At 38.2% G+C, this 27,476-nt stretch overlaps 2 protein-coding genes across 2 annotated transcripts in view; one reads left to right on the top strand and one right to left on the bottom strand.

Moving 5' to 3' along the window:
- Positions 1-1,460: 1,460 nt before the first annotated feature.
- LOC115980875 (pheromone-processing carboxypeptidase KEX1-like) lies at positions 1,461-7,633 on the bottom strand. Its single transcript, XM_031103080.1, has 3 exons — positions 7,435-7,633; positions 3,321-3,412; positions 1,461-1,565 (listed from the first exon to the last, which is right to left on the bottom strand). The coding sequence occupies exons 1-3, from the start codon at positions 7,631-7,633 to the stop codon at positions 1,461-1,463; spliced, it is 396 nt and encodes a 131-aa protein (XP_030958940.1).
- Positions 7,634-27,004: 19,371 nt separating this feature from the next.
- Positions 27,005-27,476, top strand: part of LOC115981700 (sodium/hydrogen exchanger 8) — a 45,781-nt gene continuing 45,309 nt past the window's right edge. Inside the window, exon 1 of the mRNA XM_031104020.1 lies at positions 27,005-27,316. The gene's annotated coding sequence lies outside the window, so the exon portion shown is untranslated. The remainder of the gene's footprint in view (positions 27,317-27,476) is intronic.

Consider the following 27,476-nt stretch of genomic DNA (forward strand, 5'->3'; position numbering starts at 1 on the left):
AGTAAATTTGGAACCAATTAAAGTCTGAAATAAGAGTGATTGAAGTCATTTAATGTTAATTGGGAGCTAATTTGGGACCTATTAATGTTAATTGTGCTAAAACCATTTTCTAACAAATGACCTTCGCTCACTATTTCATCAATATCTCTCAGAATATTTTGAATCTGTGAATGAGGTTAATTTTCCCAAAAACTAGACATCCGAGGCTTCAATTTGAGTACAAGAATAAGACAATTCCGATCAGGATTGAGTCAGATATGATTTTTCGAAATTGTCTCTACAGATTGTTACAGTAACTACGAGAAAACCGAACTTTGCTTCCTCTTCACTCTCATCAATCTCTACATTTAATGCACCAAATTTCCCCAAAAGCTAAAATGAGGTCTAGGTTCATGATTCTTTGTCAACCCTCATTAAATGATCTTCTATTCATATTTCCTCCACCACTACTATACAAACCCCTTCTCTCCTTCATTTCAAAACACACAAAAAACACCTCTCTTCTCTTCTCTTGAGTTCTAGTGAAGTTGAGTAGCCTTATCATATCTTGGTCTTCCTGAAACTCAAGGTATTGAGTGAGACTCACTCTCCCTCTCCTAACTCTTCTTTTCCTCCACCCTTAGAACTTCCATCAAGAGTCCCCTCCTCCACCATATGGATCTTGTATGAAAATATAATCCCCTTCCTTAACTGTTTGTTTATGTTGCTATGATGAAAATTTAAGATTAAAACATGATAATTCACTTGAATATATCTGAATGTTCTTAATTGTTCTTATGTGTTCTTCACATGTTCTTGGTTATTCATCACATGTTCATGCATATCACTAGATTTAATCTTAAATCCACATCAAAAATATGAAAAACATATTTGTTTAATAATTCTTTTAAATTCTTGAATCTAGTATATCACCATCCACACACATTCACTAGAGTTTATTTTTTAATCAAAATGTCATTCTTAATAAATTGAATTAGGGTTTATCACATGCACACACATTAAATTCAATATGCAAATTGATGGATAACATATTGGATGATATGATATGAATGTTGGCCACTATAGTCTAGAAGACCGGTTTCACCGGGTGAGGTGGGTGCCTAACACCTTTTCACCTTGTAACATAGCCTCCGAACTTAAATCAAGGGTTGATAGACCAATGCTTATCCATATAATTTTCAATTTTTAGATTGTAACTAGGAAACATAGTCATGTACTTTATCTTAGATTGTATATAGGACCAAAACTATGTAATTTTCCTAGAATCAATGTAAATTCAATTTCAAATTAATAAAATGAGAAACTTTTCAATTATAGTTTTCTTATTTTTCCAATAATTAAATAAGTGGCGACTCCATTGTAAAACCCTTAATTTAAAGGGGAAAATATAACTAGTCGAACCTCCATTTTGAGAGGCAATAACACGACTCCACCCATTTACGTGGGTTTGGCTTAACTAACTATAAAAACGGGTCGAGGGCACGGTCTCTCATATGTCCAAGAACCACCAATATAATTGCATCAGACTCTTCCAAGTGAACTCCTTTGTTGTCCTCATATCCATACTGAGAATACAATGTATTACACAATTCTTCAAAAACATAGCATGATACTCTAAAAACATAGTGACATTTATGCTCATTCCCATGTAAGATATATTGTACCCATTCATACTCTGATTGTACATTTTGATAGGCTAAGACATATTGACTCCTTGTGATGAATTAACCAATTAATTAACCAAGTTAATTAATTAATCTGATTAACATGCAATACGAGTGGTTGCACAAACAAATCACCAATTAAGTTAATATGCAGCAGAAAATAAAATTGACACGATGATTTGTTTACAAATGGCGAATACCTCCAAGGCAAAAACCTCACTGGACGATTTTAAAGTCACCACTCCTGAGAATCCACTATTATCACAACAAACGGTTACAAGTAAAGGAATCACAATACTTTATACCAACTTACAGTTGAACCCCTATCCCAATACCCAATTGGACTTATTCTATAATGACAATCTCTCCTTTCAATGCACAGCTCCCAGGTACGTGACTAACTAATTGATGCATGGATTCAAGTATGTGACTAACCACCAACTTAAGAAGGATGTTAGCTGCAAAGTTCTTTAGTTCATCAATACAATGAAAATTACGAAACTCCTTGATTATAAAACCCTACGGCATATAAACGCAGCAGCTTCTTGAAGAAAAAGATGAACTAGGTCAAATTGTCTCCGGTCACAATATGCTTGTGAAAAACCTTTGCATCAAGTTGTACTCACTTGCATTAGCTGTGACGACCCTTAAAATAATTCTTATATATGTTTAAAATTGTGAGAAAAGAAAGCTTAAACATGTATACACAGATTGGAGTGAAATCAGATCTGAAAAACTGATTTTCTTAAATCTCAATAGATAGGGTATCTATCGAGCAGCTATCGAGCATCGGGCAAAAGTTGCTTTTTAAACCTCGATAGATGCTATCTGTCGAGTTTTAAAATCTAGGACTTTTTCACTTGATTCTTGGACAGATTTGCATGGTTTTAACACTCGAATTTGAAACTTTGTTCTTTGAAGTATTAAATATATCTTAGATCTACCTAATTACAAGTAAAATGTGTTTTGTCAAAAGATTAGCCAATTCTACATTGATATATATTCCTAATATGATTCACATATGTCCTAACAATCCCCCTCTTTGGCAATCTGTGATAAAACCACAACAAAAAAATGAACATATGAGAAAAGTCATAAATCACTCAACTCATACTCACTTGTTGAATACAATAAATCTATCATCTTTCTAAAAAAAAAAAAATATATATATATATATATATATCCTAACACAAACTCTTGAAAAACTTTGCAAGAAGAGAGTTTATGGCAAAAAAGACTTTGACAGCCTGTATTTTTGAAGTACTTTAAACAAAACTCATCACGACATCTTAGTGTGAAACAGAAATAAAAAATTGTATACAAATAATAAGAAGCATGTGCATAAAGAGAGAAAAGAAACAACACATAAAGAGATAGGTGAATAAACATACATCAGCATATATATATATATATATATATATAAATATAAGTACGATATATGTCAAATGGTCACGAGACTGGTATACATGAGGTAAAAGTAAAATAAAGAAAAGAAAATACATAATAACCTCACTACATCCCTCATAAACAAAAACAATCCTCCTAACAAAAATATCTATCCCCTATACTAACTCTGCCCCTAAGAACATGACTACCCTTATATCCAAAACTACTCCCCCTTTTTGTCACGAATGACAAAGGGTAAATAACTCAAACAATCATCATGTCCTCACCGGAAGAGCTGGCATCCTCATTCTCATCATCATCATCGTTGGAGTCACCATCATCGTCCTCGTCCTCAAATGCCTCTAGAGAAGGTGAGGGAGACTCTATGAAACCACCAAGGACTCTACGAAGCCACCAAGGCGAGCCTGCCGTCGAGCAATACGGTTGACATGGGTGTTTACTTGACACAACTCATCACTAAGCACGTCAAGACAAGCATCCATACACTGAAACTGCGCCATAATCACCTCGAGGGTCACACCAGCCGCGGATGTAGAAGGAGCAAAAAAAGCCGGAGGAGTCACCATCTTGGTCCGTGGCTGCTTCAATCAAAGCTAGAGCTCGCTCTATCTAATGGTAGTAGTGTCTATGACACACATAGGAGAGAAGTGTGTAGACTTAGGATAGGAGACAGAAAAATGGCGAAGAATTTGCATGATAACTAAAAAGAAAATGAGCTTATCACGGGTCACCGTATCTCTATAGACATCTATAAGGAAGAGAATAAAGTGAGAGGAAAAAATCTATAGTGAGTCCCTCAGGAAAGGATAACAAAAATCGAGCATGAGGCTCAGTAATGGAGTTATAGTGAGACAAAGGGTGGAGAACAAATGTCATCGCCATGTTAAGGAATCTAGGACCTTTTGCAAAGCTCGAGCAAGGAGTGTTTTGACGGTCACCCTAAGAAGAAAGTGTCTCACAAAAGCGAGACGAGAGTTCGTCTTTGGACATAGTCCTAAGACGCTCACAGCTGGGGTAATCAGCAAACTCTACCCTCAATACGTGTAGCACCTCAGATATAAGATCCAGAGTGACTAAAATGCACGTACCTAAAATGCGAGTGACAAAGTGAGGTACAAAATAGTCAAATCCGTGCATGTTGGAGTAAAACTCCTGTATGATCACGGAAGGATAGGTGACTAGGATGCCACACAGTGACTCTCAACCCCTACTGTAGATGACAGTGGGAATGTTAGTTTCGGAAAAGTCCGATAGAACAACTTAGTGTTCGGAATGAGTGCCATGTCGTGAATAGTTCACCAAAAAGTCCTTACGGGCTTTATCATCACAGAATTGGATGTGAGATGGAGTAGAATTAGCGGGGGAAGAAGAAGAAGATGACTCGGAACTAAGAGGGTTCCGGGATGGAGTAGATTTCCGTTTAGGTGCCATAGAGCAACTAACGAAAGAAAGAAAGAAAGAAAGAAAGAAAAAAACACTCAGAAAAACACCAACACAGATCAATATCAAAATAGAGATAAATGAAAGTATGTATGCATGAAAAATGCATGAACATGTGACATGCAAAAGAAAAAGCATCATAGATTTAGCCTAATCCAAACCTACTAGCACACATCATTTTAACATAGTAATCACACATCCAAAATGCATAAATCATAGTTAAAATGCAAATGTGATGCAATGCATGATCATTTTGAAAAACCCCAGAATTTTAAAAAATCCCAAAACCTAGGTCTAAAATGAATGAAATGCATGAAAAAGGAGAGAAAAGAGATCATACCAGATGAAGAACACAAGGTTTGGGCCGAAAAATGAGTGGGGAAGGTGAAGAATGTGAGTGGGAAGAGTTTGGAAGAGAAATGAGAGAGTTCCTATCGAAAGGGATCGGAGAAAATGAGATAGAAATCGCGCTGACCCTATATATAGACAAATACGCGGCTCGATGGATCAGTAGGTATTGAGAGGTGTCAAGAATTAAAATTAGCTAGATGGAGCTATCGAGGCGCTATTGAGAGATGTCTACAGCAAAGTGACCTTGCTGAATCGAGAAGCTATCGAGAATCTATCGAGCATACAGAAATTTCCTCAATGGATCGAGAAGCTATCAAGCAGCTATCAAACCAAATTCTCAAAAACTTCAATGGATCGAAATTGCGATAACAACTATCGAGAAAAGAAGCTCAAAAGGCTCAATAGATAGCCTAGCTATTGAGAGGTATTGAGAAACTGTCGAGATTGCTTAAAAACAATTTTTCAAAAAAGAGAAAAACACAGACATGAATGCAATCAAACATGCTACTCAACCAAAGATCCAAACAACATTTTGAACTCTCAAAAACATCTCTCAACTAGAAAAATGTCAAGCATTTAGATCCAAAACACACACATACACACACACTAAACAAGTCTAACCAATTTTATTTTTCAAAAACAAGTCAAGACAGTTTAGTGAGTATACATTAACACGTGTATTTCATGTGATGGCCAAATCACATTATACCTGCACATGTATCAAAAGTAGTAAAAAAATATTGCGTGTTGTGTGTGAAATACATCACACGATATCATAATTGTCTACATGTTATGACGATTTGAGATATGAGAAAATCACTTTAACTCACACACAATCATAACTGTTTGATGGGGACTATCACCTTCGAGGTACATCCTATAATTCTCACATCTCCTAGAAACACGCTTGCAACCATATTTAAAAGTATTTTGATTCTTTTTGCTTTTGATTTTCTTTGCATATTTTTCTTTTTGAGCATATTATGCATGGGCATATAAGAGAGGGAAGAAATACCCAATTATGTTAAGTTTTTGACATTACATTTTTGCTATGTCGAAGCATACAGATGTCATTTCATGATTGGCGGGCAACAGTGGTGAGATGGTGATTTATGCCTTTCTCTTAGGATTTTCTAGTCCTCGTCGAAAAGAGTGATACGAGTGTTAAGTACAAGAGATTACTTAATCTTATTCGTCACAAACACAAGCCACAAAACTCACTTGCTTAGTTATGCATAAAGATGCTCATCTAAGCTATAAAAATGGTCATCCAAGGTACACAAGTATCAATGTACACAAAATACATACTGTTTTTGTATTTTTCTGATTTTTCAATTTTTTTTTTTATGAAAAAAAAAATAAAACAAAACTAAAAATAAACAAACAAAAACATGTTAAACAAAGGAAAGTATAAAACTAGACTGACTCAAAACAAGAAAGTACATCACAAAAGTAATGCATACTCAAAAAAAGAAAGGGAGAGAGAGAGAAAATGACTAAATCACTGGGAGCCTTTTTTCCTTCCACACTTTGGAAAAACCTTTCCGTTTTGCGAACTCTTGATTTGGCAATGAGGGGGAAGAATTGAAACTGTTCAAGTTTGAAAGGAATATGAGGACTTTGAGTAGATCTCCTAGAGGAGCACAGAAGGATGGAAACTGATTCTGGTTTCCCGATGAGATCATACTGTTGCTCTATTGAGTGGCTAACCACTTATAGCAATTAGGTCGAGTATGTCCAGTCGCTCCACAGTGATGACAAAGTTGCTGCTTCTTCTATTTAGACTTTTGAGTGTTTCCCTTCATAGCCCTAGAGTTTTTAGTTTATTTCTTATCAAGCTTAGGGGGTGCTCCTAAGATAGATTTACCATTGTCTAAGTTCTTACTAGTTAAAGCAGTTTTGACATCATTATTCTCAAATTCAACATTATTAGTGGGATAAACAAATACAGTAGTACTAGTAGAAGCAATACTAGGAGAAGAGAAGTCATACCCTAAACCGATTCGATTGGAAGCAGATTTTCGAAGGCTGAGCATTTCGTCAAGCTTTGCACTTTAAGTCCTCTCCAGCTAAGCTCTGACTTGAAACAGCTCCGCTTCAAGCTTCTTGGTCTTCTCAGCCAAGAAATTATTCTCAAATCTTAGTGCTCCAATGGTCTAATTGGTTTCATCAAACTTCGTGCAGATTTCTTTTCGTTCAAGCTCCACTTCACTAAACTTCTTGGTTACCAACCTATACAACTTCTCATACTTTTCCGAGACCTTGTATAATTTTGCATAGGCTGTGTGGATGTCATCTTATTCATCCATCTTCACAGATTTAGACTCCACCAAGTTCTCTTCTTCATCTACATCTTCAACTGTCCCCTCAGTAGGATTTACAATGGCAGTGAAGGCATTTAGGATTCCATCCTCCTCATTATCGTAATCATCCTCAGGCTTGGTGTCGCTCAAAGTAGCAGCAAGTGACATGCTCTTCCCAATGGTCTTGAGATACGTAAGGCATTCTTGTTTCATGTGATCGAAGCCTTGATACCCAAAGCACTTTGTTCCTAAGGGAACAGTATACTGACCACCATCCTTAGCATCCTTCTTTCCTTTGTCTTGGTTCTTGAACTTAAATGAATTGGATTGCTTGCGGTCTTTGTCAAATCCTTTAGCATTAGCATTCTTCATAAACTTCTTGAATTGCCTTGTAATGTAAGATTTCATTTTGGAATTTTCATTATCTAAAGACTCATCTGTGTTACTGTTCTTGGCCTTCAATGCCATGCTCTTGCCCTTACTAAATTTCCTAATCCTTGTCAAACCCAACTCATAGGTCTGCAAATGGCCAACCAATTTTGTCAATATCCTTTGATTCGTCAATCGTGGTAATCTTGGCATGAACTCTCTCGGGTAGAGATCTGAGCACCTTTCTAATAATCTTGGGTTCGAGAATGGTTTCCCCAAGATTAAAGGTTGAGTTCACTATGTCCTTGAGCTTAGCATAAAACTCATCAAATGACTCATCCTCCTCCATCTTAATCTCTTCAAAGCTCGTGGTAAGCCTCTGAAGTTTTGAATCCTTAACAGCCTTGGTTCCTTCATAGGTTGTCTGGAGGATGGTCTATGCTTCCTTTTTAGTTTCAGTGGAAGATATCTTTTTAAACCTCTTATTTGTGACTGCACTGAATAAGACATTCAATGCCCTGTTGTTGAATTTATCCGCTTTGATCTTTGCATCATCCCAATCAGCCGGCACTTCCTTAGGCTTGGTCCAGTCTATCTCCACAGCTTACCATACTTTTTCATCTAATGACTACAAGAAAGCTCTCGTGCATACTTTCCAATATGCATAGTTAGTTCCATCAAATAAATGAGGTATAATTAAAAATTGTCCTTTATCCATGACAACAGGGGTCAATGGATTATACAACAAAGATTAACTCTAATTAGAGTATGTCTGCTCGGATACCACTTAATAGGCCAAGATGTATTGACCCCTTGTGATGAATTAACCAATTAATTAGCCAAGTTAATTAATTAGTCCGATTAACATGCAATACGCATGGTAGCACAAACAAATCACCAACTAAGTTAATATACAGTGGAAAATAAAGTTGACACAATGATTTGTTTACAAATGTGGAATACCTCCAAAGCAAAAACCCTATTGGGTGATTTTAAGGTCACCATTCCCAAGAATCCATTATTATCACAACAAGTGGTTACAAGTAAAGAAATCTCAATACCTTATACCAACCTACAGTTGAACACTTACCCCCATACCCAATTGGACTTGTTCTGTAGTGACAATCTTTCCTTTCAATGCACGGCTCCCAGTACGTAACTAACCAATCAATGCATGGATCCTAGTACGTGACTAACCACCAACTTGAGAAGGATGTTGACTGAAAATTTCTTTAGTTCATCAACATGATGAAAATCACGAAGTTCCTTAGTTACAAAACCCTATAGCGTATAAATGCAGCAGCTTCTTGAAAAGAAAGATGAACTAGAGCAAATTGTCTCCAATCACAATATGCTTGTGAAAAACCTTTGCATCAAGTTGCACTCACTTGCATTAGTTGTGACGGCCCTTAAAATAATCCTTATATATGTTTAGGGTTGTGAAAAAAGAAAGCCTAAACATGTATACACGGATTGTAGTGAAATCAGATTTGAAAAACTGATTTTCTTAAATCTCGATAGATAGGGTATATATCGAGTAACTGTCAAGCATCGAGCAAAAGCTGCCTTTTAAACCTCAATAAATACTATCTGTCGAGTTAGCTATCGAGTTTTAAAATCCAGCATTTCTTCACTTGATTCTTGGACAAATTTGCATGGTTTTAATACTTGGACTTGAAACCTTGTTTCTTGAAGTATTAAACACATCTTAGGTCTACCCAATTACAAGTAAAGTGCGTTTTGTCAAAGGATTAGCCAATTCTACATTGACATATGTTCCTAACATGATTCACATATGGTGTGATTCCTTTCTCTTTCTCTCTCTTTCTCTCCTTTTTTCCGATCCCCCATTAGGGATGACCTTCCTTCCTTTTTATAGCCATTTGAATTGCATCCTAGCCTTCCACTTGGAGGGTTGTTGATCTATCTTTGGATACCTGTCCTATCATTGCTTTACTGGTGGTAGTAGAGTAGGTTACAGGCTATGAGGGCACTGTTCAGGGGTTTTTCTATCATTAATGCGGCAGGCTGTGTTGTTGTAGAGCATTTAATACAGAAGTGATAGATGTTTTATCTGGAAGTTTTCTCTTGCTTTTATTCGTATGTCACCATGGTCCTCCTCGGCTTCTAATCTCATAGTTCTTATGGCCTTTCTCCTATCTCCCAAGGGGTCTCTATTCCTCGACTTCCTTGGGTGAACTACCCTCTTCGGTTTTACTGATCCGCCTAGTACTTCGATTGTCTTGATTAGGCTGGAACTAATTTGGTTTGAGTCAATCAATTGGTTGTTTGACTAACTCTGTCAGGTGAATCCTTTAATGTCAGACAACTATACCATGTTGAACAAGTCTCTCCTGCTAATCATTTTACCTAGTAGAAATATTTCCTATCATTATTATTGCTATTTTGTTCATGTTGAACATATCTCTGTGTGTATATATATTGCTAATTTCTTTTTTTATGGTAACCAATATTTACTTGAAACAATGAAACATATACCACTAAATTGTTATATATATTCAACAAAAAGGAGAAATTTGTTCTTACGTGGCATATTTATTTTTCCATACATTATAGACGTGATAATCTGGGATGAAGCCCAAATGGCCCCCCTTGACCCAAAAAAATAATTAGTAGGTATATGCATCAACCCATTATGCTTGGCCCCTCCACTCCAAAACAATCACAATCACAAGCCTAGCCCAACCCTCTCAAGCCCAAAAACTTAACAAAACTTAAAACCAATTAGCCAAAATTTGCAAACCTAATTCACAAAAAAAGGAAAAAAAAAAAAAAGAAAAGAAAAAAAGGGACAGACGCAAGCTAAGAGAGAGACCGAGAGAGACCCATCACAAAAAGCTTTCATATGTGATACTTTAACTTTTTTTTTTTTCTAGCCCTTGTCAAAAGTCCTCTCAAATGTCAAATGTTGTCTTTTCTACTTTTTTTTTTTTTTTTTTAGCCCTCAATTAGTTGTAAATGGTAGTTTTGTATTTGAAATCTAAATTGATTTTTAATTTTTTTCATAGATATAAATGTATGGACATAGGCTTGGGCTTAGAGTAGAATATTGGGATTAGGATTATAAATTATATATATATATATATATATATATAATAGCAATCATTTCGAAATGGTACATCAATATTGATTGGTACTATGGTTGTAAAAATCATGATTTGAATTGTAGGATCGCACGATTTTATGATCCCACCTCACCAAAACGTTTAGAATTGCACTAGGATTGTAAAAATTGTAGGATTGTACGTATGATCCTATAGGATCATAGAATCGTATGGGATCCTACCAAAAACAAAAAATTTTGGTTTATTTTTTTTATGGGATAAATTTTTTGTTTTGATGAAACTTTAAGGGTTTTTATTTTTTCATGTTATGATGGTATGACTTTTTATTTTATTTTTATAAAATTATATTAACCTAAGCAAATGTTTTCTATTTTCTATTTTATTTGTAATCAAAATGAATGAATGCTTCATCATTTCTAAATGAAGAATCTGATGTTGGCTTTGCTGCCTTTTCAGCCATAATGTTGTTATATTTGTTTGATCAATATACTAATTTGTGTTCTAATATTACTAAAATATTTTTTATATATAATTTTATCAATTATGCTTGTATTTGTATCTTGATTGATTGATTTTTTAAAGCATGCTCTTTAATTGTTGCTAAGTGATATAACTTGAATAGTTGAGTGTGAAATTGTATCTTGATGTCTTTTACAGTTCTAATATACAAATATATAATGTCTACATAGATAATGATGATTAGGAATTTAGAATGGTGGTTTTAATAACCTTAGAATGAGAATAATTAAATGTTCATTTCACCTTAATATTTATTTTGCTTTTGGATTTCATATTGTATTTAGCTAGTTTCCATTTACTAACTTATTTTGGATTTCAAACTTGGAACTTAGAACTTAGAAAATATTTTCCATGTGTTTAGATAAATATTTTTGTATTTGGTTGCTAATTAAAATTTAATGAACTTTTTAGATACATTGGGTCAAAACTTAAATATATTTGTTTTGTTAGTATGTATGTAGCAATATATGACATGTAAATTACATCATATGATGAAAATTTTAGTTTTTTTATGGATGAATTTATAATTAACGTGATTATTCAACGTATAAAGTTATTATCAATGTGTTTTTTGCTTTAAATCTGAAAATATGTGAATCTTATGATTCACGATCTGATCCTACGATCTACGATCCCATTACTTTCAACAATCCTACGTAGGATCTTGATTTTGACAACCTTGATTTGTACTGAAATATATCGTTCTCTCTGTCAAATTGAAATGGTCTCCAATACAAAATTGACTCCCTTGATTATGAAACAATGATTTTGTGTTTTTGTCTTTATTAATAGTTTGTTAATACTAAATGGATGCTTATTTGAAATTTCATGATTTTTTTTTTTTTTTTTGGTGTGTGGCTATACTCTACCCCCAATTAAACCCCAATGCATTATTGGACAGCCATTCTATTCTATTAATATGCTTCAGTTAGGAATTTTTGTTTCGAAGCCCTAATTATGGTATTGAATCTATTGATATATTAATCATTATTAATTCTAAACATACACACATATGACCTTTATATTGACATATTGTGTTACAAAGATTGTTGGGGGCATTTATGACTGACCATGGAAACTTTTTCTAATTTTAGAGTAAAGTAAAAAAAAGTGAAGTTGACTCTTTTAAGGATGTGAGCACTAGCTATAACCCCCAAATTACTATTTTTTACTATTAAATCAACAAAAACAAGCATTATCGCAGATGCTAGTTCTAAAATTTTTGCAACTTAGCTACAATAAGATGGTATTTCTAGAAATTACTGTAGTAAGTTGTAAAATTAATTTTATTATATTTTATTACTTTCTCCTCTCTCTCTCTCTCTCTCTCTCTCTCTCTCTCTCTCTTTCTCTTGTCCAAGTCTCTTATCTCCTCTTAGCTCTCTCTCTCTCTCTCTCTCAGATTGACATGGAGATGATGTTGTGGAGATCGGCCTGTGGTGGAGGCATGGTTATGCCTAGGTCATGGTGGTTGCTGTGATGGTGGGTTTATTGGGCTTTGTTCTTGGTTGGGTTGGCGGTGGTTATGGCAGTTAAGCAATGGGTTTTGGTGTGGTCGTGCTGTGGAAGTCATGGTTTGTGGTGGAGTCATGAAGGTCGTACGTTGTGGTTAAGGTGGCATTTGTGGTGGAAGTTACGGGTTGTGGTTGTGGCTGGGCCACGGTGGTTTTGTTCTTGGGTCACGGTGGGTTTGCTGCTTTGTTCTTGGGTTTTGGTGGGTTTGTTGCTTTGTTCTTGGCTACGTTGGTGGTGATTAAATAATGGGTTTTGGTGTGGTGGTGCCTCCTACTATTGGTGGTGGTGCAGTTGAGAGAGAGACACTGCGAGACAGTGATAGAAATTAGATAGAGAAGAGTTAAATAGTTTTATATTATTTTAATGTGTTGTACGTAAAAATAAAAACTAAGATTGTTGGGTGTATTGTAAAACAAGATGATATAATAGATAAAGTAATTTTTTAGATGGTAAAATAAAATATTTTTTGCAATCTCAAATGCTAATGCTCAATGGTGCTTTAAAGCTGAGATGTTATTTGGAGATATCTGAACCCAAAAACTTTTTTGATATGGTTGAAGAGGGATTTTATCTTATCAACGCATGGGATTGAAAATTTGGAATGTAAATTTGTTGTTTTGTTTTGAAATTTGGAGACCACCTGTAGATTTTATTTTATTTTATATTATTTTTAATTTCTAGTTACTGTGTCCATTAGTTTTTAAATTGTAACAATTTAAGCCCAATATTTTTTTAAAAAAAATTTGTTTATTTAACACAGCTCTCATACCCTACAAATGATTGTAGTGATGATTATAAGAAAATTTCTAAATCTTTACTAATAAGGATAAAATTATAAATATACTCACTGAAATAGAGGCGTAGAGCGATGTTCTAGACAAACCCGTTGCCCTTGTATCCACTGACATATGGCAACAGTATGGAGTCTACAGCTCCAAGCTGACGGCGTCAACCTAGAGCGAAGATGAAAAGTTGACGACATTAAGCTGAAGGGTATGCACGAGACTGATGGTTTTGACATAACCTAAACTTGGCCTCCACGCATGTGTATACGAGGAAATATCTTGTGCCCCACATTTAGAAAGACTCCTACAAAGAAAGGGTTCTGTAAAATACGCTCATAAGGACTCCTATAAGGAAAAGACTTATAAACCAAGGAAAAGATGTCAACCCTCTACTACTATAAAAGCTCCAATACTCTCATTAACTAAAGTACATATTATTCACCCCAGCTCTGGCACTCTAGAGTTGTGAGAAGTTCTAACTTGACCTTTGGAGGGTATTTGGCCGGCATCACACCGATGTTCTCTGTTAGGTTTTCTCTTTTTTTGTGCAAGCATTGTTTCGAGCACGTGAGGTCGTGTGACTTACTGTTGATTTTTTGACATCATCAGTTGGCACCGTCTGTGGGAAATAACAGCAATTTGTAAACCATATTATCGCCTCCCTGACAAAAAGTTGCATGGTACTTACTTGCTCGATGGCAACCACCACCTACAATCAAGGCAACAAACCGTGACCCACTGCCCTGGAGAGGCAAGTCCAAACCCTCACAGCAGCAGTGGAACGCCTCACCAAGCAGAATCATGACTTGAAGGAACAGCTGCGCCAGAAGAACGCGACAATGGACACCCAAGAGGAAAACCAAGAGGGCACTAGTGCTGAGAGAAGGAACTAAGAAAGACCAGAAGGTAGCAACGCCCCGAGTAGGCCAGAACGACAGGATACTAGTCGTCCATCCGTCATTGATACAGTTCCACCTCAAATAGTAACTGAGATGTAGATGATGAAGGAACGAAAGGATTTTATGATGAATGCCCTTAGAGGACGAGTGTCCACTGACCTTAATGATTAAGTCCATCGTAATGATTCACCATTCACTGCATCCATCACCTCATTCCCCCTTCCGTCAAAGTTTCACATGCCGCAGGTGGAAAACTATGACAGATCAAAGGACCCCTTAGATCACCTGGAGTCTTTCAAGACCCTAATGCACCTACAGGGGATACCAGATGAGATCATGTGCAAAGTCTTCCCGATCACGCTAAAGGGATCTGCAAGGATCTAGTTCAGCAGGCTGACGCTCAACTCCATTGGTACCTTCAAAGAGTTAAGCGTCCAGTTCGCCTTACACTTCATCGAGGGACACAGGTATAAGAAGTCTATTGCATGCCTTATGAACATCAAGCAGTGGGAGGATGAGACGCTGAGATCCTACATCACCCGTTTTAACAAAAAGGCTCTCTCGATAGATGAAGCCAACGACAAGATACTCGTGGCTGCTTCCACGAACAAACTACGAAAGAGTAAGTTCTTGTTTTCCCTATACAAGAACGACCCGAAAACTATGTCAGATGTGCTGTACAAGGCAACAAAGTACATGAACACGGAAGATGTATTGTTGGCCCGAGAAGAGAGGCCTAAGATGAGGGAAAGATAGGAAGACATACGAAAGGACAGGGGGCATAAAATGGCTAGTACCAGAGAACAGCGGGAGGACAGACGCTTCAAACCCCCCGTAGGGAAGTTCACGAGTTTCACCTCGCTAACCGCTTCGATCGATCAAGTCTTGATGCAGATCAAAGACAAAGGAGCCTTAACATTCCCCGGAAAGTTAAAGGGAGATCCCAATAAGAGACCTAGGGACAAGTACCGCTGCTTCCACCGCGACCATGGTCATGACATTGCTGACTACTATTACTTGAAGCAGCAAATTGAAACTCTTATAAGGCAAGGAAATCTACAATGGTTCATTAGCAAGGAGAGAGCGAACCTGCCTCAAGAGTATGCCCCTCGATGGGATAACGAGCGCTATAAACCACCCATAGGAGATATAAGAATGATCGTAAGGGGTATGACTACTAGGTCGTCCAAAAAAGCTTGGAAGACTTACCTCATGATGGTTTAGAACATCCAACTGATGGGTTCCGTACCAAAGATGGTAAGGATTGACAACCTTGTTATCGGGTTCTCGGAGGAAGACGCTTGACGTCTTCACCACCCGTATGACGACGCACTTGTCGTTAGCATACGAGTAAGGGATTACTATACGCACCGAGTTTTGGTCAACAACAACAGTTTAGTCGACATCCTTTACTATCCAGCATTCCAGCAGATGAGGATTGACAGAGAGCAGTTGGCTCTAATGAATGCCCCGCTCATTGGCTTTAGAGGAATGAGGGTATTCCTCTTGGACGCAGTCACGTTGTCCGTCACGGTTGGCGACTACCCCCAGCAGACCACTAAGGATGTAACATTCCTAGTGGTCGACTGTTCGTCTACGTATAATGCCATACTAGGATGACTTACCCTTAATTCATGGAAGGCAGTAACCTCAACCTACCACCTGATTATCAAATTCCCTATAGATTATGGGGTATGAGAGCTGCGCGAAAATCAAGTAGTGGCACAAGAATGCTATGTAGCTATGATGGAGATGGATGACCACTTCCAGGCCATGAATATAGAAAAATACCGGATGGTGACAAAGCCCGTTGAAAGGCTTGAAGAGATAGTTCTTGACGACTCCAAGCCAAACCAAATGACAAAGATCGGTACCTTCGCCAGCCTAACGGTCTACCAAGCACTCACGACTTTTCTCAGAGATAACCAGGATGTATTCACCTGGAGCCATGAGGACATACCAGGAATAGACCCTTCAGTCATGGTGCATAGACTGAATGTGCCGCCCTTTTTTCCACCCATCCGTTAGAAGAAGCGAGTATTCGCCCAGAATGAGATCAAGCGATAGAGGAAGAAGTTCACAAACTACAAGAAGCAAACTTCATTAGGGAAGTTTACTACCCTGACTGGCTGGCGAACGTGGTGATGGTTAAGAAAGCCAGCAGGAAATGGAGGATGTGCGTAGACTTCATTAACCTGAACAAAGCATGCCTCAAAGTTAGTTACCCCCTCCCATAGGTTGATGTCCTGGTTGACTCCATGGCTCAACACCAGTTATTAAGTTTCGTGGATGCTTTTTTAGGTTACAACCAAATTAGAATGCACGAAGCCGATCAAGAGAAGACTTCATTCGTAACCAACCAGGGCCTCTTCTGCTATAAAGTGATGCCATTTGGCATAAAAAATGCCGGCGTAACATATCAAAGGCTCATGAACAAGATGTTCGCACAACAGATTGGGAGAAACGTCCAGGTCTATGTTAACGACATGCTGGTAAAAATCCGAATGGAGGAAGATCACTTAGAAGACCTCAGGGAAACATTTAACACCCTATGTTCCTACAACATGAAGCTCAATCCAGGAAAGTGTGCCTTCGGAGTAACAATAGGAAAGTTTCTGGGATTCATGGTATCTCAGAGGGGAATCGAGGCCAACCTAGACAAGATCCGGACCATAATGGAGATGGCACCCCCAAGGAATGTACAAGAAATACAAAGCCTTAACGGCAAAATAGCAGCCCTAAACAAGTTCGTGTCAAGGGCAACGGACAAATGTCGACCTTTCTTCTGCACGCTGAAAAAATCTTTTGAGTGGATAACCGAGTGTTAGCAAGCGTTTGAGGACCTTAAGACCTACCTCTCATCTCCCCCGTTGTTAAGCCTTCCCAGCCTGGGGAAGAGCTGTTCCTTTACTTAGCGGTATCCTCGGCGGCCATCAGCGCAGCCTTAGTCAAGGAAGAAGAGAAGGTGCAAAAGCCCGTGTACTTCGTGAGTCGAGCACTCCGAGGTGCAAAAGAAAGATACCCATCAATGGAGAAGCTCGCCTTTGCTTTAGTTATAGCAGCCTGTAAGCTTAAGTCATACTTCTAAGCCCACACGGTGATCGTCCTAACTGACAAACCTCTATGGTGAGCGATGAGCAATCCCAAAGCTACTGGACGGATGGCGTTATAGGCGATAGAGTTGAGTGAATTTGACATACAGTACTGCCCACGTACTGCCATCAAAGGTCAGGTGGTCGCTGACTTCATCGCAGAATTCACAAACATAGAATGCCAGGAAGCGGGAGATTATCCCCAGTGGAGCGTGCACACGGACGATTTGTCCAATAGACGGGCTGGCGGGGCAAGCATTATACTTCATTCTCTAGAAGGTGACGAGATTGAATGCATGGTTTGCCTTAACTTCCTTACGACCAACAATGAGACGAAATACGAAGCATTAGTAGCAAGTTTAGATCTCGCCAAAGTAGCGGGAGCCGCAAGTGTGGTTGTTTATTGTGACTTTCAAGTCGTCATAAACCAAGTAAATGGCAATTACGAATGTAAAAGTGAGAGGATGAAGAAGTACTTAGAGCAAGCAAAGAAAAGGGTAGATGACTTATAGGCCAAGATCATTCAAATCCCCAAAGAGGAGAACGAGCAAGCCAACCATCTTGCCAAGACTGTGTCAGCAGAGCACATGGCCATTTCCGACAAGGTACTCTCATTTACTCAGCTTACGCCATTGATAGATGTCATTAATGTGCAGGAAGTAAGTTCCAAGAGCGACTGGAGCACCCCTGTAGTCTCTTATTTGAAAGACGACGTGTTACTCGATGGTAAGGAAGCCGTAAGGAAGCTGAAAGTCCAGGCAGCACAATTCGTTCTGATAAAGGACATATTGTACAAAAGAGGCTTCTCCCACCCATATCTAAGGTGTTTGAGTCCCGAGGAAGTAGATTATGTCATGAGGGAAGTCCACGAAGGAATCTACAGGAACCACTTAAGATCACGATCATTAGTGCACAAATTGATTCGGGCCAGATACTGCTAGCTCACCATGCAGAAGGACGCCCAGGCTTATGTCAAAACCTGCAACAAGTGCTAGAGGTTCAGCAATGCCATCAGACAGCCATCAGAAGAATTAACTCTAATAACGACCCTGGGCCATTTGCTCAGTGGGGATTAGACATCATGGGCCCATTCCCGGTAGCAGCACGGCAGCTGAAATTCCTTATAGTAGGTATAAACTACTTCACGAAATGGGTAGAAGTTGAAGCCTTGGCCACTATTATAGAGAAGAATGTTCGTAGCTTCGTCTGGAGGCACATCATTTGTAGATATGGGATCCCTAGAGTCTTGGTATCAGATAACGGAAAGCAATTTGACAATGACTCCTTCAGGAACTTTTGCTCGCAGTTAGGAATTAAGAACCACTACTCCTCTCCCATCCACCCTTAGGCCAACGGGTAGGTTGAGGTCATAAACTAATCCTTGCTTAAAAACATCAAGACTCAGCTTGAGGAGGCAAAGGGTATATGGCTCGAAGAGCTTCCAAGCGTGCTATGGGCATACAGGACAATAGCCCGAACACCTACAGGGGAAACACCGTTTCGACTAGCATATGGAAGCGAGGTAGTTATTCTAGCAGAGGTCGGGCTCACAAGCTACAGGGTGGACAACCACGATGAAGAGAAAAATGACGAAGCAATGCACCTACAGCTTGATCTACTGGAAGAAGTTAGGGCGACGGCAGAGTAGAGACTCGCACGATACTAGGACCTCATGGCCAAGCACTACAACTCTCGGGTCAAGCATAGAGACTTCAAGGTAGGAGACCTTGTCCTGAGAAAAGTAATGGGCACCACTAGAGACTCCGCCCATGGAAAGCTTGTCCCTAATTTGGAAGGACTTTACAGAATCACGTCATGGCAAAGGAAAGACACCTACCACCTAGAGACACTAAACGAATGGAAGTTGCATCATCCGTGGAATATCGAGCACCTACGGAAGTACTACCAGTAGAGATGATAATGTGGAGAGCAACACTTTTCATTTGTAGTTTACTTTAATTAATTTTAGCTACACTCCTCAGTTTGTAGTTTACTTCAGTTAATTTTTGCCATAAATACTTTTTAAGCCCAAAAGGCGGGTTTTTTTTTTTTTCTTTAAAGAACTACTTTTCTACGAATGCATGGTTTATCATAATAAGAGGAGTTTTATTCAGATATGACTAATGTGTTTTTCTACAAAATATTATCAAGTCCATAAAGTGGACGAGTTTACAACTAAGTCCATAAAATGGACGAGTTTACTATCGAGTCCATAAAAATGGACAACTTCATTGGTCCATAAAGTGGACAAGTTCATTAATTCATAAAGTGGACGGGTTCATTAGTCCACAAAGTGGACGAGTTTATTACTAACTCTACAAAGTGGACGAGTTTATTACTAAGTCCATAAAATGGACAAGTTTATTATCAAGTCCATAAAATGGATAAGTTCATTAGTCCATAAAGTGGACGGGTTCATTTGTCCACAAAGTGGACGAGTTTATTACTAAGTCCATAAAGTGGACGAGTTTATTACTAAGTCCATAAAGTGGACGAGTTCATTAGTCCATAAAGTGGACAGGTTCATTAGTCCACAAAGTGGACGAGTTTATTATCAAGTCCATAAAATGGACAAATTCATTAGTCCATAAAGTGGACGGGTTCATTAGTCCACAAAGTGGACGAGTTTATTACTAAGTCCACAAAGTGGATGGGTTTATTACTAAGTCCCTAAAATGGACAAGTTTATTACTAAGTCCATAAAGTGGACGGGTTTATTATCAAGTCCATAAAATGGACAAGTTCATTAGTCCATAAAGTAGATGAGTTCATTAGTCCATAAAGTGGACGAGTTTATTACTAAGTCCACAAAGTAGACAAGTTTATTATTAAGTCCCAAACATAGACGAGTTCATAATCAAGTCCATAAAGTGGACAAGTCCATGAAATGGACGAGTTTATTGCTAAGTCCACAAAGTGGACGAATGTATTATCAAGTCCAAAAAGTGGACAAGTCTAAAAAGTGGACGAGTCCACAAAGTGGACAGGTTTATTACCAAGTCCATAAAGTGGATGGATTCATTTCACATGTAGACGAATTCATAAAATCAAGAAGATGAACATACAACAACAAAAAAACAGATATAAAACACTATAAATAAAATGAAGTTTTTACAAACAAAGCTCAAGAAAAAACAAAAAGGGCAGTGTCCAGAAATTAGACTACAGTTACAATAAAAAGGAAAGAAAAATGCTAAGTTCATGACGTAGGGGGGTCTTATGGGGCCTTGTCACCTTGGAGAGGAAGGTTTGGGGTATCCCGAGCTAAAGGGTCGTCAGCAGTTGGAGGATTGGCCGACGGAGTCAGAGGAACGACGGGAGGATTCAAAGTAGGCTGAGCAAGGATGACGCTGTCATCTTGAGTATCTTGATCTGACTCGGTAGAGTCGTCGGTTCTTCTGGAACAGCGTCGCATGCAAGTGTTGTTGGCAAGAGGGCATCCATTGAGACCTTCGCCAAGTCTAGGTTAGGGTAATTGGATTTGACCTGTTTAAGGCAATCCTCAAACCCCACACCATAATATTCGGTGCAGGAATCAATGAATGCTTGTGAATCCTTGAACTCTTTTACAGCGTCGACCTTGGCTGTCTCCACTTGGCCCACCAGAGTCGCCAACTCTTTCTCCGCTGTCTTTTTGGCTTCTAAATCTTTTTTCTGCTAACAACCCTCCTCTTCCAGCTTTTCCTTCAACTCCTTCACCTCTTAGTTGAGGGCACGAAGGGCGCTCTTGTATTGTTCTTGCCTGTGAATCATGTTCTTAATACGCTTTTGCTGACGGGTAATCACCCTTTCATTGGCAACACCCTTGACCTGTAAAGCCTTCATACGAACCAGGGCCTACAAAACAGAGCAATTGTCAGCTGATTGGCATGAAAATGAATAAGTAAAAGAAAGAATGAAAGATACTTACCCGAGCAAGGTCAAAGAGGCCTGAATCCCCCAACTCCCCCGTCACCTATCCAACACAAGGATCCGTGTCTTTATCTTTGATAATGGACTCAAGCATCTTGATAGCATAATCCTTGTGGATAAGGAAATGATGCTCAGAATCTTAAGTGATGGAGCCAAGCGTTGTCATCAACCCCTTGCCAGCCTCGTGCTTTGGAGGTGATGGCTTTTTAGGAAGTTTCTTTCCAGGAGTGATGGACGCCTTTTTTGACGGGCGGTCGTCCTTCCCGTCACCTTTCCTCTTCGTCGCCCCCTTACCAATGGCCTTAGGGGCTGACGAGGACTCCTTTACCTTAGTTTTCTCTTCCTCTTTCTTATAAGCAGCAGCTGCCCTCACCCTCTATCTGGCTGCCTCCATTTCTACAAAGGCAAAAGACAAGTATGCATAAGTGACAACCAAAAAGAAAACGAGTACAAAGATGACGGGGAAATTAAGAGATACTTACGTCGATGAGAATAGGCATTTAACTTACGAGCAACCGACATCAGCTCCGGACCTTCACAGTAAAGGTGTAAAGTGTCGAGTGTAATGAGGTCCCGACACTTTCGCTACTCCAACGGGATCTTTGTTACCCGATGGATGAAGGCTTCTTGCTCCTCTATGATATGAGGACGAATGCTAGCTGAAAATAAGGGAAGTAGACGGTGTTAGAAATTTGAAACAAATAAACAAAGGGAAAAGAGCAGACGAGATTAACCTAAATCCTTGACAAAAGCCCAAGTATTGTAAAAAATAACCATGGAGCATTGTCTCCCATTCTTCTTGACGACACACCCAGTTCGTCCCTTTTACAAAGAAATACCTACCCTTCCAATCCCTATTGGAGTTGGGCATATCAGATACCAGCTTCAACCCCTTCTTCCTCACCGCAAAGTGGTATATCCCCTAAGATGAGACTATATGTTGAGGTCGATAGTACCAAAAGAACTTGTTAATGGTTAACAAACGGTTCCCGCCACTTAGATGAGCCTACAAAATCTCAGCCCCAATGAATATCCTCCAAGTGTTGGTGGTGATTTGGTTAACAGATAAGCCCAAAAAATTGACTAGCTGAAGGTGAAGCGTTGTCAGCGGTAGCCTCAATCCTGCTGCGAACATGGCATCATACATGGCAACGTCCGCAGTCTTCCCTGAGTAGCACTTCTCAAACTTCCTAGGGAGACGGATTGGGATGTCGTCCGAAATCTGGTAACGGTCTTGTAGGGTTTTAAAGACTTTGTCCGACATCATCGGCAAAAAGTCATTGACAGTCCATATCTTGGGGAGGACGAAAGGACGGTCATCTCCAGGGGCTTCCGAGGTGCTATCTAAAGCCTTCTCGACATCGTCATTATTGTCCCTGTCACTTTCTCTTCCTTCCCCCTTATCTTCCTCATTACTCATCACTCCCTCATCTTCCTCACTACTCATCACTCCTTCATCTTCCCCTCTATAACTCTCTAATTCCTTGTCAGAAGGTTGGGTTAACGTTTCTCTCTTTGACAACCAAGAGAAGCCCTCCTTGGGCTTGTGACCTGACGGGAAGACCTCGTCGTAGCTCGCTCCATTGCGGACTAATGACTATTCACTCGTCGCTTCTCTAGACATCTGACTGCCTACAAGCGACGGAGGCATTCTAAGAACCTAAGTTGACAGCCTTTTTAAAAAATACATAAAAAACAGAAGGTAATAAGAGCAAGGGTGACTTACCAAAGTAAAGTTGACGAATTCTTGGAAGATGACGGTTTTAGCTAAAGCAAGATGACGTGGGCAAAGATCTCTTAAGTGACGAGTTCACTCTGATAGTCAATAGTAGTAAAATAGAGAAAAATGAGGGGAAATGCGAGATATATATAAGGGAGGATATGCACAAAAGACGAAGTGACACCCTTGTCCAGAAGGGGAGCCAATTGGGTTGCGCCACGTGTCCAAGCATTAAATAAAGGCTGCTCGAGGAATCGCCTATAAATGATTTTCCCTCTCTCCTGAGGAAAGAAAACTAATAAATAAAGTTCAACTCCATAATCTGTCAGCTTAGACTGACAGAGTTATGGAGTAGGGGTAGCTGATAAGGATAAAATTATAAATATACTCACTGATATAGAGGCGTAGAGCGACGTTCCAGACAAACCCATCGGCCTTGATTCCATTGACATATGGCAATAATATGGAGTCTACGACTCCAAGCTGACGGCGTCAACCTAGGGCAAAGATGAAAAGCTGACGACATTAAGCTAAAGGGTATGCACGAGGCTAATGGTTCTGACATAACCTAAACTTGGCCTCCACGCATGTGTATACAAGGAAATATCTTGTGCCCCACATTTAGAAAGACTTTTACAAGGAAAGGGTTCCGTAAAATACATAAGGACTCCTATAAGGAAAAGATTTCTAAACCAAGAAAAAAATGTCAACCCTCTACTATTATAAAAGCCCTAATACCCTCACTAACCAAGGTACGCATAATTTACCCTAACTCTGGCACTCTAGAGTTGTGAGAAGTTCTAACTTGACCTTCGGAGGGTACTTGGCCGGCACCACACCGGTGCTCTCTATTAGGTCTTCTCTTTTGTTGTGCAAGCATTGTTTCGAGCACGTGAGGCCGTGTGACTTATTGTTGATTTTTCGGTATCATCATCTACCATTTTTTTTTTGTGTAACCGATTTTATTTTTCTTATAGAATTGAATGGATGCCGTTGCTCCCGTTGGGTCAAGTGTGGCAGCCACTAAAGTAAACATAACTTAAAAAAGTGGTCGTGATTATGTATTCATCTCCTATATTGTTCATCTTGTATTTTTCTTATAGAATTAAATGGATGCCGTTGCACCCATTGGGTCAAGTGTGGCAGCCACTAAAGTAAACATAACTTAAAAAAATGGTCGTGGTTATGCATTCATCCCCTATATTGTTCATCTTGTCCCATAATTTTGGAGTCTTTATTCCCTCACACATAATATAAATAAACTCTTCCATGAAGATTTTAGAAAGATGCCAAAAGCAAACACTTATCTTTTTTGCTAACAACTTACGTAGGATTAAGAAAGAGTAGGGTTTTTCACCTTTCATCAATGCTTTTGCTAACATTTTTCATATGCTCACGAAAAGGAGAAACTTGATGCCACCAGAAGAAATGGTAGCATATATTCCGATGTAATATCATTGCCTGTGATGTGATTATATATTCCATTAAAGTAAAATGCATAGGGACAATTTAATTTGACTGGAATTAGATTCCAATTTAATTGTTAAACTTTACAATATGAATTAACACTTATCTTGCACAATAATATTCGGTTCTTTGTAGACGACAGCTAGTGTTTGGGTTAGGAATCAATTAAGGATTGGCAGTATGAATGAGTACTACTCGAAAGCAAGTGTTTGTGTTTAAGGGAAAGAACTAATTCTATACTTAAAGCATGTGTATTATACAATTTATACTTGCCCCTTTTTGACATAACGATCACTTTTTACAAATAAAAACAAAAAAAAAGTTTATATTTGTCATGAAATTCTAATCGAGAACCCATCACTTTTTTGACATAACAATCACTTTTGCAATATAATTGTTGACTTAATTTCCAGCTAGCTGTTGGGTTCTCGATTATATTGTGACCTTGATAATTATCAAGTCTCACTCGTTAACATCCTTATCAGTTAAAGCTCCTCAACTTTGAAAAATGCTCAAATAAAGGGAAAAATACAAAAAACATCGCATGAACTTTGTGTCAAAATCAGGACAAAATTGGTATTTGCCATTTTTTAAAAAACAATCCAGCATTTTGCCCTATTTCCCAAACTAATTAGGGAAATGCCCTTTTTTTGAAACTTGACTTTCTCAAAATCGGGTTTTTAAAAAAAAAGAAAAAAAATTATGGAGTCCTATAGTAGCGTTTTAAGGAGCCTATAGTGACGTTTTAAGGACCTATAGTGACGTTTTGTAACTCGATTTTCATGAACTAGAGTTACAAAACGCCACTATAAGCTCATTAAAACGTCATTATAGGCTCCTTAAAACGCCACTATAGGGTTTAACTTGATTTTGAGAAAGTTGAGTTCCAAAAGAGATGCATTTTTCTAATTAGTTTGAGAAATTGGGCAAAATGCTGGATTGTTTTTAAAAAAAGTGCAAAGGCCAATTTTTTCTGTCAAAATCAAACTGATATGTTTTGTGATCAATAATGGTCTAATTTTGTTACCATTCTTGAAGTTTCATGTCAACATTTTACTTGCTCCAGTTTTCGTACCAATCACTTTTTTGTGCTGATTCCGTGGACTTGGTAATTTTTTTATTTTTGGCTGCTAAAACGTGGACTTGGCAATAATCTTTACTTTCTTATAATCAAACAGATACGTTGGAGACACATGCCAGCACAAAGTTGACTTAATGAACGCTAATCAGTAACCATTAATCACCACGCAGAATCTCCTGGTCTTCCTTCCTAATACGGTGATTAAAATTCAATTTAATTAATTAAACATCTATGATTAGCCAGTTCTTTGTTTAATCTAATTAGTACAACTTGTATAAGTGAGAGGTGTGTGAGCTCAATTTTTATTTATTTTTGCTTACCTCAATCTTAGAAAGGCCGCCCTCACAAGTAACCGTCCAACCCCCCCCCCCCCCCCCCCCCCCCGGGGCGTGCTCAGATCGCCACTGTCACCTTTTATCGTATAGCACAAACTAACTAAATATTTGGTAAACTTGGTATATTGTCATTTAGGTCATTTTTATTTATTTTTTTAAAGCAGAAGAAAAAGTGGAGTAAAGGAGGGTGGAAACCATTATAGTTTATGGGTTTAGGGAAATATGTAAAAATATGAGCATGAGCATCTTTAGTATTCATCAAAAAGACACTCATTAGTAAAAATTAAAGAGACTTCAAACTGCTATGTTACGTCATTTAGGGTCCGTTTTGTAAGAGATATCTAGTAATGTTGTTTGTATTTTTTAAAATTTTGTATGGGTGAAAAAGTATGTGAAAATACGTGTAATGTTGTTTAAACAACGCAAAACATATTTTCACAACACTTTTTTACCTACATGTATTTTAACAACACTTTTTCACTTACACGTATTTTCAAAATATTTAAACATCGTTATTAAAACTACATTACCAAACCGGCCTTAAGGTTTTGTTTTTGTTTTTATTTTTAATTATTAATTCTATAAGTTTGCATTTTCATTGGTAATCCTTTGTCTATTCTGCCAAAAAAAAGTTACCATTTAGAAGAATTAACAGTGACAACCAATATAAATTTACAGGACCAAAATGAAAAATAAAATAAAATATACAATTAACCAAATTTAAAATGTGTAATTTATACTTTCATTTTACATTTATAATAATTTTTTGGTCATAAAATTTTAATTTTTAATAATCAATGGAGTTATGAACGGAAGGACAGTAAAAAAAAAATTATAAAACTAAAAAGACCAAAAAAATAGCAATCATCAACCAAACTTTTGGTACTTGGCTAAAATTATGAAACAATGATGTCATAGCCGCTTTAATTTATGTGTGTCGGTATTCTTATCGTTACCTATAGTTGTCAAATACAGTGACGGTGACAAAAGAAAAAAAAAAAAAAAAAAACGTAAAGAAAGAAAGGGAAATACGAAATAGAAAGAAAAAGACGCAGAGAGAGCAGCATCTCGCGCTCATTCTTTTTCTGTTTCTCACTCTAGACTCATACTCAGACTCACTCAGTCTCTCTCACACATACAGACACTGATGCTTAAATAGAGATTCGTCCAGAACTTCTTCTCAACTGTGTGTGTAGTAGAGAAATGGCGAGTGTGAATAATAATAACACTTCGTCCAGAACCCAACCGACGCAGTGTTATTCGTTGGGATCAGTTTGGTGCTCGGAATCGCTTGCAGGCATTTACTGCGTGGGACTAGGGTTCCTTACACTGTCGCCTTGCTCATCCTCGGCATTGCTCTCGGTTCCATCGGTATCTCTCTCCGTTCCGTACTTTTTATTTTGTTTGATTGTTGATTCTGCCTCTGAATTATTCTTCCAATTCATACTCTTCTTTCTGTTTGTTTCTCAGGAAAATTAAGTTTTTCGTACCTAAATTTTTGAAAATGTTTAAGCAATCAAACAAGTCGAAG

Source organism: Quercus lobata, chromosome 3, assembly GCF_001633185.2.
Source record: "Quercus lobata isolate SW786 chromosome 3, ValleyOak3.0 Primary Assembly, whole genome shotgun sequence".
NCBI lineage: Eukaryota > Viridiplantae > Streptophyta > Magnoliopsida > Fagales > Fagaceae > Quercus > Quercus lobata.